The sequence below is a fragment of the Symphodus melops genome, assembly GCF_947650265.1.
Source record: "Symphodus melops genome assembly, chromosome: 20".
NCBI classification, from domain to species: domain Eukaryota; kingdom Metazoa; phylum Chordata; class Actinopteri; order Labriformes; family Labridae; genus Symphodus; species Symphodus melops.
The window spans coordinates 4,464,544-4,479,208 of NC_136710.1; the positions used below are offsets into that span (position 1 = coordinate 4,464,544).

Genomic DNA, 14,665 nt, shown 5'->3' on the forward strand with positions numbered 1-14,665 from the left:
CGGAGCAGCACAGTCATCACTCAGAAATGAACTTTGATGCTCTGATGTGAGGGCGGAAATGACAAACAAAAATTATGGCATCACTTTTCATTTTTTACTTTTTTTTTTTTCCCAAAAAAAGACATGAAAAGCTCTCTAGAAATATTACACCTCTGCAACCCGGAAAGAAGAAAAAAATTGAAGACAATGTGTTTGTGTATCAGTTTGTGTCAATACAGTATAAATATGTGTTTGTTTGCGTGTTCGTTCATGCACGCGCATCTCCAACTTGTCAGAGAAAGGGTGTTTCACTGAGTGGGAATGCCTGGTAGGATGTGTAGGCCCAGGTTGCCATAGCAACCATCTGCTGCTACGCTCACCAAGCGTTTTGCCAGCAGCCCACACACTGTGACATCCAGCAGCAAGATGATCTGAGAGAGAGAGAGAGAGAGAGAGAGAGAGAGAGAGAGAGAGAGAGAGAGAGAGAGAGAGAGAGAGAGAGAGAGAGAGAGAGAGAGAGAGAGAGAGAGAGAGAGAGAGAGAGAGAGAATCTGTGATTGAATGCTCAAATTAAAGAGCCAAAATACAACCAAAACACAAATTTCTCCCATGAATGATGTAGTTCACACACAGGTAATTTATTGTGAAGTTTAATTTAAAAAATAAATAATTCTTCATAAATACATGTAGGCTCGTGAAGCCAGGAGGAGGTGAAGCGTGCAGCATTCAGAGCAACACAACAACACCTTCACCATTTATAGAATGAACAGAAGGATGTAAAGCTGCTTCCAAATGTTTTAACCCAATATGGTGGAGGCTGCTGAAGACAGCAGGTGAAATTTAGATGTTTATGAGACAGGAAACCCCTGTTAATACACAGGCAAAAGGCCCTCCAAACATTTGTTGTTTGTGAGAATTTGTCCCTGAGTAGTTATTTGTTTCTTATAAAGTTGCCAGAGGACAACTTTCGTCATTCATTTACACTTTTTTGTATCTCTTGTCAAAGACTTTTTGGACCGTTAATAACAGTGAAACCTTTCTGAGTAGTCGGGTAACAAACTTGTACAAATGTTTTAGATGCAGGAGGCGGGCAGTACCCAGAAAGGCTCCCAGCGGGCCTTCAGCGTCCTGGATCGTCTGCTGATAACACATCCTGTGTGGCTGCAGCTGTCACTCAACAAAGACTCCGCCCTCTACATCCTGCTCAGAGAGCCGGTTGGGGTATGTGAAAGTCAAATATTTCAAGACATGTCAGCTTAAAGAATAGAGGAAGACATTTATAATATTAGGACACGTGAAAAAATAAAAACTTTTTTTTTTTAATCTTACCTTAACCGTGTTTTAAAGTAAATCTGGTACATAACCTTAATTTTCAGTCGTTTCGTTCCTACGAGGATTTGCTTTAACTCCTTAAGATCATTTTGTTTACATTTATTTTAAGATTTTTATCTAAAAACTGCAGCTCATTATAGGCGTCATACCTAGAGCTAAGGTTTCTGGATAATTAGCTGCTGATTGCTAAAAAACATTTGATACTTTCATGATGACAAGAAAAGCTGGGTTAATTATTTAGAAAGAAAAAAAAAACTTTCTTTAACGATTTCTGAGAGCGGGATGAGCAAACTGATTGTTCTGTCACGTCCTTATGCTAATTACAAAGTTTGAGTCAAAAGACGATAAGCCTAGCTCAGCCTCAAACTTTGAAGCAAACATGTCTATATCTGAACTTGAATCAAAGCCGTGAACAAGCAAATGAATAGATCACTGTTGAGGAATGTGTCGGGTATAAGGTACAGAATATTGTTAATGGCGGGCACATCGTTTACACGTGCCTCTATTTTTGAAGCTATAGGCTGGCTCTCATGCATTACAGACAAACATGAGTATTTTTTCCTCAACTTTTAAAATCTTCATTTATATCACAGTTAATCATCACTTTCATATAACAGCAGCTTCCACTCACCACAATCCAGAAAGTGCATACAAAAATCACAAAGACTGATATGAAACACAGAATATTAAGACTAAAAAGGCCAGCTGGACTGTAAGGAAACCATTTTTCTGGCTTCTAGTGTGTACTTTACATTGCTGTTAACACCATCTGTGCTTTGTCCTGGAAAACCTGTGAAACAAAAATATGTCTTAAAAAAAAAAGAAGAGAATTACACCCTTGTGCTTTTTGTCTTGTTTCTGTGCTGGTGGTTGGTGCTCACAGACCTTTTTGGTGCGAAAATGCAGCTCCAGCCAGAGGAAGGTGCTGTGTTTTAGGGTGACAGCCGATAAAAGTACCTCCTCTGTAAAGGAGTGCTTCATCTGTGAGGAGGACTCCAGTGAGTATAAAACAAGCCAGATTAGCATGTATTACCCACCTGCAGCTACAACACTACACATAACACTACAACCCTCAGCACACTGTTTGTGCCGCGGTGCAGGTTATGCACTTACATTGGGTAAAGTAGTTTGGGACAGAGGAGATTGGTCCTCTACACGATTTGCAGCTGACCTATTCCATATTAGATTTGAACAAATCTCCAAAGCTGTCAATCAAACCCTGTCTGTTTTATAACCAGCATTCGCCTTGGAGAGCTCGGCACTCAGCTTCCCTGACCTGTGTCGACTCGTGGCCTTCTACTGCATCAGCAGGTGATGGATTTTTTTAACTAGTATAAAAAAAATAAAATAATGTAGCCTTGTTGAGTTGTTTCTCAATGTTCAAATTTTGCATCTAATGACGCTCATGTCCTCCGAAGTATCACCCCTACTTGGGTTCCCAGGTCCAGTTATACCAAATGTAAAATGTGTTTTTTCCCCTATGTGCAATGGGACTCTTTCTCTGTGACACTCATTTGGCTTTTGGGACATTTTTACCTTTAACAAGTTTAACGTCAACCTGAGCCCAAAGGAACTCTTTTTGTCCAACAAACATTTTACAACCATTTGCAATTGGGGAAACTTTTCTGAATCATAAGATTTTACTCCAATTTGGCACATTGCTTTTTGTCCTGCAACAACATCACATCATTTGGTGCCTTGGAGACATTTTGTCAATATATATACTCCCAGGCACTAGTTAAAGTTACTTTGTACTAAAAACAAGTTTGGCAGCAGCTTAGGGCTCTTTCTTTCCTTCAGTGCAAGTTTGCACTGTAAGGACACTTTTGTCTGTTAAAAGCTAGAAAGTCGATGGTGGCCTTCAAGACATTTTTCTTCACCAGAAATTGATCAGCACTACACGTCGTACATCTTCTCTTTGGGGATTCTGTTCAGTACATGTGTTGTACTTTCTCACAAAAAAAACTTCACTAGACCCCTTTTTAACTTGCTTATAGGTATGACATGAACAACAATCACACAAAAGTGTCCATATACTTTGGCAATGTGTTAAACCCGAACTTGTCTTTTCTGCAGAGATGTGTTGCCCTTCCCACTCGAGCTACCTGATGCCATCGCTGGAGCCACGACACACAGGCAGCTGGAGGCCATCTCACACATGGGACAAGGTGCAGTGACCGAAGATCTCTCACCATTATTAACATAAACTTACAAAGTACTTAAACTTTACGAGGATTATCCTTCCAACACAAGCAATTTTGTCCACTGCTAGAATGAATAAAAAGTCTGAATAGCTTTTGGATGGTTTGGCAAGAAATTTGTGACAATAATTGATACAAACTTATAATTTTTGTACTACTCCCATTATTTTTAATTTAGATTATTGGCATGGAAAAATGTATTCAGTACTTTGGTACATAATAAAAAATCTATTGACACATTGAAATGCTAGTTAGCTACGTTTAGCATGATACTAAGCTAAACCAAATAGACAATGTAGAAATACCTAAACATCAACATATTAGCATTTCCATTGTGAGCTTCACAGCATGATGCTGACAACATTTAGCTTAAAGCAATGTTATACTAGCCTTAAAGAGCTTCTGCGTGTTGTTAGCATCCTATTCTTGTTCACAAGTAATTGTCCAGGGGCCCCACAAGGCTCAGGTAAATGTAATAATATGTTTTCTATATTCATTCAGAGGGTTTACAAATCCATACTAACAGTTTGCATATCTGTATCCCGGCTCGACAAATCCATACACACAGATTTGTTAACGGACTTGCAAATAGATTTTTCTTATTTTCCTTCCCTAAATGCTAACATTTTTAATATTAACTGTCAAGTAGTTTTTCTTTTCTTCATATTATGTCTTTGGAGAAAATATGAGGGCGACGACAGTTGTGTTTAAATGGCCTCTGCTCAGCACCGTATTGGAAATGTGAGAAAGTCAGAAAGGAATAGCTGACTAAAGTGCCAAGAGACTGCCAGCTTGCATCTATTTTAGCACGGTAACATGTACTGATGCAGCTCCGCAGAATAGAGTGAGGTGTGACTTTGACACGACTAAAAATGACACAGTATGTACCAGTGACTGCAGCTCAAGGAAAAAAAAAAGTCTCCATGTGGTTCTGTAAAATCAGACTGCTCTGGTCACGTTGAGGCAGATTCTATTTATTTTACGATACAGCTTTTTATTGCTTTTTGTGTTTTCTTGAATATCTCCTCGAGCTTCACCATCCAGAAACAGAAAACATAATAAGATAATAATAAGACATAATAAATACCTCGCTAATTTAAAAGGAAAATATTGACTTTCTACTATAATTGTTTTTCCAACCAAAAGACTGACCACATTTTCTTCTTGGCTCTCGCACTAGATTTCTGGAATGCGCCAAGTGCTTCAGAGATCCAAAATGGACCGGTGGACCCAGTTCCATCGACCAGCGGCAGTAACCAGGGTCAGAAATCAGTGACCCTGGACCAGTGTACCCTGTTGACACAGGGCAGACAGGGCAAACTTTGCTTTATCAACCCACTCTTCCTACAGCTGGAGGTCATTAAAGTAAGTCACGATGGTTGTGTTTGTTCAGTGGCCTGTCTCTGAGTGCCTGAGCCTTTATAGGCTATCAGAGATTATCGATCAATAAAAGTGAATAGAAATGCATGTGAAGATTTGTCCACGCTGCTCTTGATATATCCTCTAAAAGGAGTGCTAACAAAGCTGCTGTTTACATAACCTCACTTACAGTCCTAAAAAACCTTGAAAGTTCTTGACTCGACAGACAAAGGACTGACTCACAGACTTTTTTTTTTTTTTTTTTTTATACAGCAGCCGCAACTTGTAAACCACAGTGCCTCCAACAAACGGCACCGCTTCAAGCGCAGCATGCGGCTCCGGCTCTCTGAGTCCTCCATGAATCTGTCGCTTGAGGGGATCGGCTCCTACTCCCCTCCAACGTCTCTGGACCAGCCCACCGAGTCAGACAGGCTACATAACGCCGGCGCCATCCACCAGAGAAGAGTCCACCCTGGGGCAGGGGTCTTGAGGAGAACCCCTGCTGTGTCACCTGGCTCTGCAGAAGAAGAGGATGTGATACCTGTCTATGTGCCACAAGTAATACGTGCTGACGTCTTCATTAGTTACAAACACACTGGTGTCACCAGCAAGCATAACTTTTTTATAAATTGCTTTTAAATTTTATCAAAGAGAAACAAGTTGAATAAATCTCTCCTCACCTGCTCCCATTTGATTAGTTTCTAGCTGATTGGTTCAAGTATCCTAAGTTTCTTTATTCATTCATTACAGCTGATATATTGACTGGAAATCAATGCCATCATTATGTATTCTTATCTGAAATAATCTCAATCTTCATGTCGTAAAATTATCTCCTCTGTTCTTGTGAAGACATCTACGAAGAACGACGAATCACTACAGCCCCAGCAGGCCGCTAGAGCAGCGGAGCCAGGCACAGAGGTGTCTGCTCTGGCCCTGGAGCGCCGCCCGGCTCCGTCCTTGGCTGAGCTCGACAGCAGCAGCTCCTTCAGCAGCATGGACGAGGACAATGACTCAGATTCAGAATCAGAAAGCGTGGCTCGATCCCAGACTCGCATGTACCCGCGCCCACCACTGGTGCGCTCCAGAGGCCGTGGTGGGCTGCACCGTATGAGCGAGGCATTCGTGTGTTTCTTTGCTCCTGATAAGCGGCTGACACGATTGGTGGAGGAGTTGTCCAGAGACAGGCGCTCCTCCTTTGGAAGCATGGTTCAGGACTTCCTCCTTGCACAGAGAGAAGCGCTCAAATCCATCGCTTCCTCTTCGTCCTCTTCCTCATCCCGTGTGACCTCAGTGCAGCTCCTGCAGGGTCTGCGTCTGTTTTTGTCCCAGGCAAAGTGCTGCCTGCTGGACAGCGGAGAGCTGGAGCCGCCCATTGAGACACTTGTGCCAGAAAATGAGAAAGGTAAACATACACCTGCTAAAAATACCAAACAAAAAACTTCTCACAGCAAAGAACAACACATCATTTTGAATCTTTCTTTTAAATACTTAGTAAGAAATTTCGAATTGATTTTGCTCACTTCGATAAGGAACTGGCATAATTTAATTTCGACTGTCTTAGTTAAATTTTACTACTACATTTTACAAATGAATGTATACTTTAATTTAACAAACTGGAAGGTATAGCATGCAACATTGGAAACAGATAGATTTCGTTTAGATGCCACACTTTAGCACCCGGCTCTCGGACCAAAACAAACTTTTCCTCTGTCCCTCAGTACACCGCCTCCCCTCCTCCTTTGGTCATTTGTAGGACGAATCGTCATTCAGCCCAAATATGATTCAGTTGTCATTTATGTGAATTACTTTAAACAAAACAAAATCTTTACTTCGGTTCGTAAAGTCTGTTGTTTCTCCTTCCGTTGTACTCTTGTGATGACAGTCCACCATCCCTGAGTGGGACAGGACTAATAGTTGGACAGGGAGGGCTCCACAAGAAGAAACAATATAGGTCTGAGTTTCAGGGTGAAACATTAAAAAGAGAGCTCAGAATAGCTCAGAAGATCAAAACCAGAGCGGAGCGATTTATAGCATTTATCCACAATTTATCTTACTCAGATTAAATTCTGTAGAAGCACAAACCAGGCAAGTCTCCTCGTCACTTAGTGCATCACAGTGAAGAACAACCGTCTTTAAGATAAAATAGATTAAACATATACTGCAGATCGTGACTGAGACAGGGTATCTTCACCTCCAGGTGGTCGGTTCTGTAAATGAACTCCTGTGAAAGCTAAGAATTGTTGCTTCTTAACACAAGCTGACAAAGTCATTGAAAACTCCAAGCAAGCCATTAAACTGTACTCGGCAGATGAACCCAAGAAAAGTCTCAATAAATTAGCTGATGTTATCCACTAAAAGCAGTGTTTTTCTACGTTAGCTAATTGGGACTGTGACCATGTTAGCAAGCAAGCTAACAGAGCTATCCTCCAGTCAAAACTCGTTTCACTTGATGAACATCTTTCATGTTTGAATAATTTGTTTTGATGTTAGCGCACTGCTTTTCCTAGCTTACGTTAGCTAGTATTGCTAACTGTTGGCACTGATGTACAGGAGCAAGCAAAAAATGCAACATCCTGAGGTTTCCCAGCAAAACCATCCAGAGTCCTTAACGATCAGTCCACAGTGAGATGGTGAATGTATTGTGTCGTGATTACAAAATAAGCTTTGTCTTTTCATCTATCTTTTAATAGATTAAAAGATGAAATGAAAAGTATTCTTCATTAACTCAATTGTAATAATTTTTTGCTGCTAAGAAGTTAAAACAAAGTTACTACGTGATTTATTTAATTGAATTAAAATGACTTTGCTGTATTCAATTTTGAGCTTCTCCACCTTTTGAATTTTCTCGTATGCATGGGTGATTGGTTAATCACATCACAAATGAGGAGATGGTGATTGCAGCGGGGGACTGGAGGAGAGAGACTGTACTATTAGAAAACACAAATTCAATAGAGCACAGTGCCAAAGGACGCAGGTCTATGGAAACAGACAGCCTTTCTGATAAATGGTGGGCTGTCCAGGCTTTAGTGAAAGGCACTGACAACACTAAGTAGTTTGCGTGGGGGGCCAGAGCCTCATCCAGTAGAGCTCATATTGTCTCTGGTATTTAGAAAACAGCATTAGGAAAACCCTGCCCGACGCGCCTGCACTCACATCCATCGCATTCAAAGTGCGATTCTTATTATTATTGTAAGGACATCGCAGGGTGTTACTTTGGAAGGATTCTGGTTAGATCTTTTGACATAGTCCTGTGCGTAGGCTTTTTCTTTTTTGGTCTCCTTTGTGTGCGCGCTGAGTGTGTTTCACAGGTGTGTTTGTGTGTAAATGTGTGATGATGGATGGTTGCCTGGCAGTGCAGAGGCTTCAGGGGAGAGCGTTCGGCCGCTGCCTTCCTTCCTTCCTTCCTTCCACCCGCCCTTCCTTCCTGCGCTGTGAGTCTGATTTATCTCGCATTGCGTCGGTGGGAGGCATTTGCATTTTTTTTTTTTTCTCCCCCTCGTTTATCATAAAAAGATATCACCATCCCACGCTCACTTGAAGAGCAGCACGATTCAGGCAAGGGTGGGAGGGAGGGATAGAAATAGTTAAAATACTTTGGAAATGTAATCAGTTACAGATCTCTGGATGATTTCACAAAAGTCCGTTTTTTTTTCTGCACTTGCTGGTAACTCACAAGCCTGTAATCACATTACATGTAATCTGTTACTCTCCAGAGCTTGTACGAGAGAGGGTTGCTGGGCGGAGGAAGAAGAGGGGGAGGTACAGCAGAGAAACAGAGGAGGGAGCGTGTGAATGATTAACCACAGGGGGTTATAACATAGTAGGGTGGGTATGGGGAGATGTTGGGGGGGATTATACAGGAGGGATAACATGAAGGATGGAGTGGAGAGAGAGGAGGATATTGATGATAAGTTGAAAACAGTGTGCACTGGAGAATTGCTACCACTTAGTCAGGACTGCCCACTGACTGCAGGAGAATCACTGAGTTTGTGTGTTTCCACGTGTGAGGGCTTGCGTGCATGTGTAACATGTCTACAGGTTCGTGTATTACATATCATTGTTGTCAGGCAAAAAAAAGTAACTCCAACATACCAGCTCTTCAGTCGTTTTATGTTGATGACACTGAAAGCTGACATGTCTGTGCCGAGGACTGAAGCCTCTGTATCCGCTCCACCAAATGAACCAAACCGGGCGCTACAATTTATTTTTATTTTAAGATACATTTCAAGAAAAGTTGAACATACAGTGTGTACTTTGCACCAACAAAATACATTTCTTCCTTTCCTTACACAAGGTCACTTTCGGCGTGCCGGGGGCAGTTGTCACGCAAGGGACTCGTGCTCTTTGGCCTTAGCTTAGCTTCATGCCAGTCGTTGGAGACCCATTAGTTTAAACTTGCCTTCGTTTGATGTTTGATGATGAATTTAGTGTCTTTCAGAAACCTCAGATAGCAATTTGTGACTTTGTGATGTCGGCTTTTGAAGGGTGCTTTCTAGGTAGATTTAATTTTTCTTTAACAAATAAAGTAAACACAAAAGGGGGAAATATACAACAATGTTATTTCAGCAACCCAAGATTCAGGATTAGATTAGCAAAACTCAGCAAAACCCAGTGCGTAGTCCATCCCAGCAAGCAGTTGGATTTAAGTTGAGTTATATTTTACCTAGAAGGTTTCATTGTGTCGTCTGTCTTAGTCAATTATTTCTAAATTGAAATGTTCATTTAAAAAGTAAGCCCAGAGAAGTGGAGCTTACCAGACAAGACAAGGTTTACAAACGAAACAAAGATAAGGAAGCAAGGCTTTAAAGTTTCCAGCGTGTTCTTCCAGTGATGGAAATGAGTGAACTTTCAGAAGCATGACTCCTGTGGGATATTCATATTCTGGGATTTTCCCTGTCTAAAAACATGTCTGCTTGACCTTACACAAGACAGACGTAAAAAATTAACCTAAAAGATCTGATGCAATCCAACACAGTAGCCTTGCAATGAAACGGTCCCGTCTGAATCAGAAGGCTTCCAAAATGTTTTCTTTTGTGCTGCCTGAGTTTGTTCTTATTGTTTGGATGTACTGAGTGAGTAGTAGATTGAAGCCATTTTCATTTTGGACATCTTATTGATCCTCCCATTACAATATCTCTCTATGTATCTTGCCATTCACCTCCAGATAAGTAGACACGTCCTCAACTTGAAAATGAGGAAATAAGCAGAAAACCCACAAGAGATTATTTACAAAAAGAAATGCCTTACAGTTTTATCCCTCTGTCCTTAGATCTGGCCTTGGAGCGAGCCATGTTCTCCTGTGTGTTAAGGCCTCTGCGGTCACACCTTGATAAAGCTCTGGTTGAGCTGCACAGTCAGGACGGCTCCAGCCAGCGTCTGAACCAGAACCTCCTTCGCCTGAAGGGAGACGCAGCCATGGAGCGGCTTGGTGTAAGGACCGGCGTCCCTGACAGCCGCGAGGTAGAGAGGGTGAAGCAGAAGCTCGTCCTGATGCAGCGTACACACTCACCCATTGACAAGGTGCTGCTTCTGCTGCAAGTGTGCAAGTGCGTCCACAAGGCCATGGGGTCCTTACACGGTGAGACCAAATACTTAGATGAAGAGAACTCAAAATATTTTATTTGCTGTACCTTTTTTAATCATTTGTTGCTGCTTGAAAGCATCCCTGTAAAAGGGTTGAAGGTCAACAATGTTTTCAAAGTGTCTTGTCACTTTTGAAAGCTCTACACTTCAGACATATTGTATTTTTGTGATCTGCACTAGACCTGTCTGCTTTTCATCACGACCTGATTCTGTGGAGCCGATAACTAGAAATGAATGCGTCATCGTGTCTGTGCAGTTCGTTTTCTAGAGTTTGGAATTGGTACAAAATGACGGCTTAATTCCCACTGTCTAAGTTGAAGGCCAAACAAGGCTAAATGTTAAAGTTCACAGGGTTGGTTTTGGGGATGTGTTGATAGTTTTCTTTCAGTTTGAATTCTGAGGTTTGGAAGTGAAAAACCTTTTCTTGGCATATTAGCATCCCCCTTAAAACTCTCCTGTTCTCATATTTTTTCTAGGCCAGGAAGTAAGCTGGGATGACTTTCTGCCATCATTGTCGTACGTGATTGTGGAGTGTAACAGGCCTCACATCCTGATTGAGGTGGAGTACATGATGGAGTTGCTGGAGCCCTCCTGGCTTGGAGGAGAGGGTATGACTTCAACTTTAACTTCTGATGTTGCTTGTTTAGAAGTTGTGGCACGCTTTTACTTTGACTTCAAAATATCTTTCTATCAGTAAAACAAGTAATTTGTTTTAAACTGTGTTTTGCTCAAAACTTCACTTCAACCAGGATTATGATTGGAAAGATAGATGAAGCAAGTAGCATGTTCTTCATCAAAAGTAAATACATCTGGAAAGGCTGGAAATTATAATCTACTATAGACTGAGACCTTATAAACTGGTCCTCAAAAGAAGAATGGTTTGAATATAGTTTTTAAAATACAACTTTTCTTTCAAAAGAGCTAATCCTGCTAAAAACTGAGTCTTATTTAAACAGCTGACTAACTTTTGCTTCTTCTTCTTTTTTGGGGGGGTGGGGGTCGTTCTTTTTGAACCACCAGATAACATAACTCAATTATTAACAAGCAAGCACACCATTTATTTTTTTCTTGCTTATAGGCTACATTTAGTGACTTACAATATACTGTATGCTTGCTAGCTAACTTTAACTCATATGACACCTTGCTAATGTTTATTTGGCTTAATTTGACTAAAGCCAGACAAAAAGGTTCTTTCATTGTCAATAAATCGACCATACTGCATTAATTGGTTAAATAGCTTGTAAAGTGCCAAAGCAATTTTAACACAGCCTGAATACATGCAAAAAAAAAAGAGAGACTTCAGTGAGCTGTCAAACATGTATCATGTGCAGGTTCTGGTTCAAAGTCCAAGTTCTTTAAAAATGTCTTACAGTTGCCTCATTCAATGACCCCGGCTTTGATCTCAAGAAAAAGACACGTGGAAGATCCAGTCCAATTTCTTAACATTGTTGAGTGCATGTCTCATTATTAGATTGTGAACAAAAATTAGACAAGTGCAAGCTCTTAAATTAGTCTCAATAAGCTGTAAACAATATAAAAGACAGATCATATGCACATCATATAAATCTGATCACCGCTTTGCTAAAACAAGACTAAGATGATGAATGTATGGTGTGTACAAAATAAGTTATTATTATTATTTACATGGAATTTGTGCAACTCAATGAACTAGAAGTTAGTTTCACATTATTAGTCAAGTAGTCAATTCCAGTTAAACAGCAGAAAGGCAGCTGTTTGTTTCTTTGAAATTCAGATATAATTTGATTTAATTCTTAAACAGTAATGGTAACAGACTTATTGTTCCATCTCCCTATCCATCTGGAAATGTTTCTTTATGGACAGTTTTTCATGAACATTTTTGCTTTGAGCTCTGACTGTGAAAGACATTGTAGAAATCCTTGAAACCTTCAGTGGCAGCTCACTTTGCACTTGGCATAAAGCAAAGGTTCAAAGCCCAATTGGGACACTGTAACCACCTGCAGCCATATGAGTAAGAGCATTAACTCAGATGAAGATAAGACACTGAATGAACAAAATCAGATCCCAAATAAGGATCATAGAATCTATATTGATCTACCGAAACACATAAAAGTGACATAATAAAGACAAACTGAAGATCTCCAGGCTGGTGTCATATAGGAGAAATAAACAGACAGAAAAACACTAAATGAGAAAAATTAGATTTTTATTATTTTCTCATAAGATCTATATCAGCAAAGAAGGAGAGTCTTAACCAGTCAATAACAACAAGGTCTAACCTAAATATTAACTTGAGACCTTTGTTTACTATTTTGAGGAATGAAGCATAACAGTAAGTGGTGCGAGGTTTGATTTGGTTTTCTACCAGTTGTTGTCTTTACCTATAACTCGGCATTTCTTCTAATTTCCAGGTGGGTACTACCTGACCAGTGTTTTTGCCAGCCTGTGTTTAATCCAGAGCTTGGACAGGGAGCAGCCAATATCGTGCTGCCTGACTCCAGAGGCTCAGGAGACACTGAAAGAGTGGAGCTGCAGACGAAGCCGAGAAGCCCAGAGACAAAAGGAGACCCAGCAAAACCAAGTAGGTGTTTCCCAGATGTTTTGATTGTAGTACTATACACCACAGAAACACAGGCGGTATTATAGCAATGTGTGGGTTTGTACAGTGATCTACTTTGTAGCTGCCACACATAGCTGCCCAGTGTGAAGTGGTGATTGATGAGCAGACAATAGGAACTCCTGCTGATTATGCAGTGAAATATTTCTATGGGATACTCTCCACCGCACTGTGTGATTGACGTGAAAGTTAAACTAAATAAGACAACCAAACAATGTTTCTGCTGTATTCGCTATGTGTGACGAAACAATACGTCAATTTTATTGAAATTTCCTCTCTCGACGCTCCTTACTGTTTCTGCTTATAAGAACATTTGCTGATGAGAAAGATGATTACATGCTGAGTGATGCTGGAGGAGCAGAGTGGTGGAAAGCAAAATGGGTTTCAGGTGTCCAACTGTGGATCAAAGGCTGTAAAATACTACGACCACTTATGTAAGGTGTTTAACAGCTGCGCTTCCTTGTACGCCTTTATTGGAGATGTTACCAACAGAGGCTAAATAGTGTTTCCTAAATGTTTGCTCGAGGGGGTTGTTCTTTGTTTATTTGTATTTCCTATTAACTGTCTCTTTGGCAACCATTGTTGGGGCCCTAGGGTGGTCCTTAATGTTCAAGAGGGAGCTTGTAGGCCTACTGTCTTTCTTTATCGTCCAGACGCCATTTAGCCTGCTGTACACCTATGAATGTAGTGACTATACTGTTATTGCGGAGCGTTGTTTACAGCCTACACTGGAGAATAGTGTTTGTATTGTGTATTTTTTTTTTTCAATCAATCAATCTTTATTTCTGTAGCACATTTAAAATAACCTTGGCTGTACAAACGTATAAAAAAACACAACGTGGAAACAACAAATAAAATAAAGAATGAAACTCAATAACAATACAATTAATAGGCGCTTGAATATTTTTTTTTCCTAAAAATATGTCAATGAAACCCTTCTCAAATCTTATAAAGACAAAAACAAGAAACAGTTCTAAAGGTAATGGCGTTTTTAGCTAAATAACATTATTGTTAGCTAGGATTTGGTTGAATGCTTCAATTGATAACAGCTAACGTTAGCATTAAATCAACACTTTTTCATAATGTTAAATCTTGCTAATGTTAAAGTTAGCTAGCTAACAAAATGTTTGCTAGGTATTGTTCCAAAGCAAAAGTTACCTGTTAAGACTTAGAAATCTGTAACCAAGAAGGCTAATGTTGTAATATGATGTGAAATTGTTTTTCAGCTCTGGAACAATCAGCAATTGTCAAATGTTAAGGATTTATGAGATCCACTACAGTTCTTACTCAGCACAGACATCTGACCATCAGGAGAAATTTGCAGAAAGTTACATCTGTAAATACATGAAGAGATTTAAATAACAGCCATATATGTGATTGTTCCTTGACTGACTGACTTTAAACAAGAAATAAGTGCATGCAGAAAGGAAACATTAAGAGTCACAATCTGCTTATAACCGATGAAGGACACATTTTAAATGTCACTGCTGTAATGTTGACAGTTCTTTGTTCAACCTGTGGATAATCTGTCAGTCCTTTTGAATCATGTATTCAAACTGCGTGCATTTTATGTTTCTGATAAACTCCAGTGATTCTTTATGGACTGGAGATAAAG

The 14,665-nt window shown here is 40.2% G+C and overlaps 1 protein-coding gene across 1 annotated transcript in view; it reads left to right on the forward strand.

The window, feature by feature from the left end:
- rin1b (Ras and Rab interactor 1b) overlaps positions 1 to 14,665 on the forward strand; it is a 31,802-nt gene that overhangs the window by 13,347 nt on the left and 3,790 nt on the right. The window contains exons 2-11 of the mRNA XM_079371061.1: positions 1,057 to 1,200; positions 2,195 to 2,309; positions 2,550 to 2,622; positions 3,388 to 3,479; positions 4,693 to 4,877; positions 5,145 to 5,429; positions 5,721 to 6,273; positions 10,141 to 10,449; positions 10,931 to 11,062; positions 12,845 to 13,014. Of these exons, the coding sequence (XP_079227187.1) occupies positions 1,057 to 1,200; positions 2,195 to 2,309; positions 2,550 to 2,622; positions 3,388 to 3,479; positions 4,693 to 4,877; positions 5,145 to 5,429; positions 5,721 to 6,273; positions 10,141 to 10,449; positions 10,931 to 11,062; positions 12,845 to 13,014 (2,058 nt within the window). The remainder of the gene's footprint in view (positions 1 to 1,056; positions 1,201 to 2,194; positions 2,310 to 2,549; positions 2,623 to 3,387; positions 3,480 to 4,692; positions 4,878 to 5,144; positions 5,430 to 5,720; positions 6,274 to 10,140; positions 10,450 to 10,930; positions 11,063 to 12,844; positions 13,015 to 14,665) is intronic.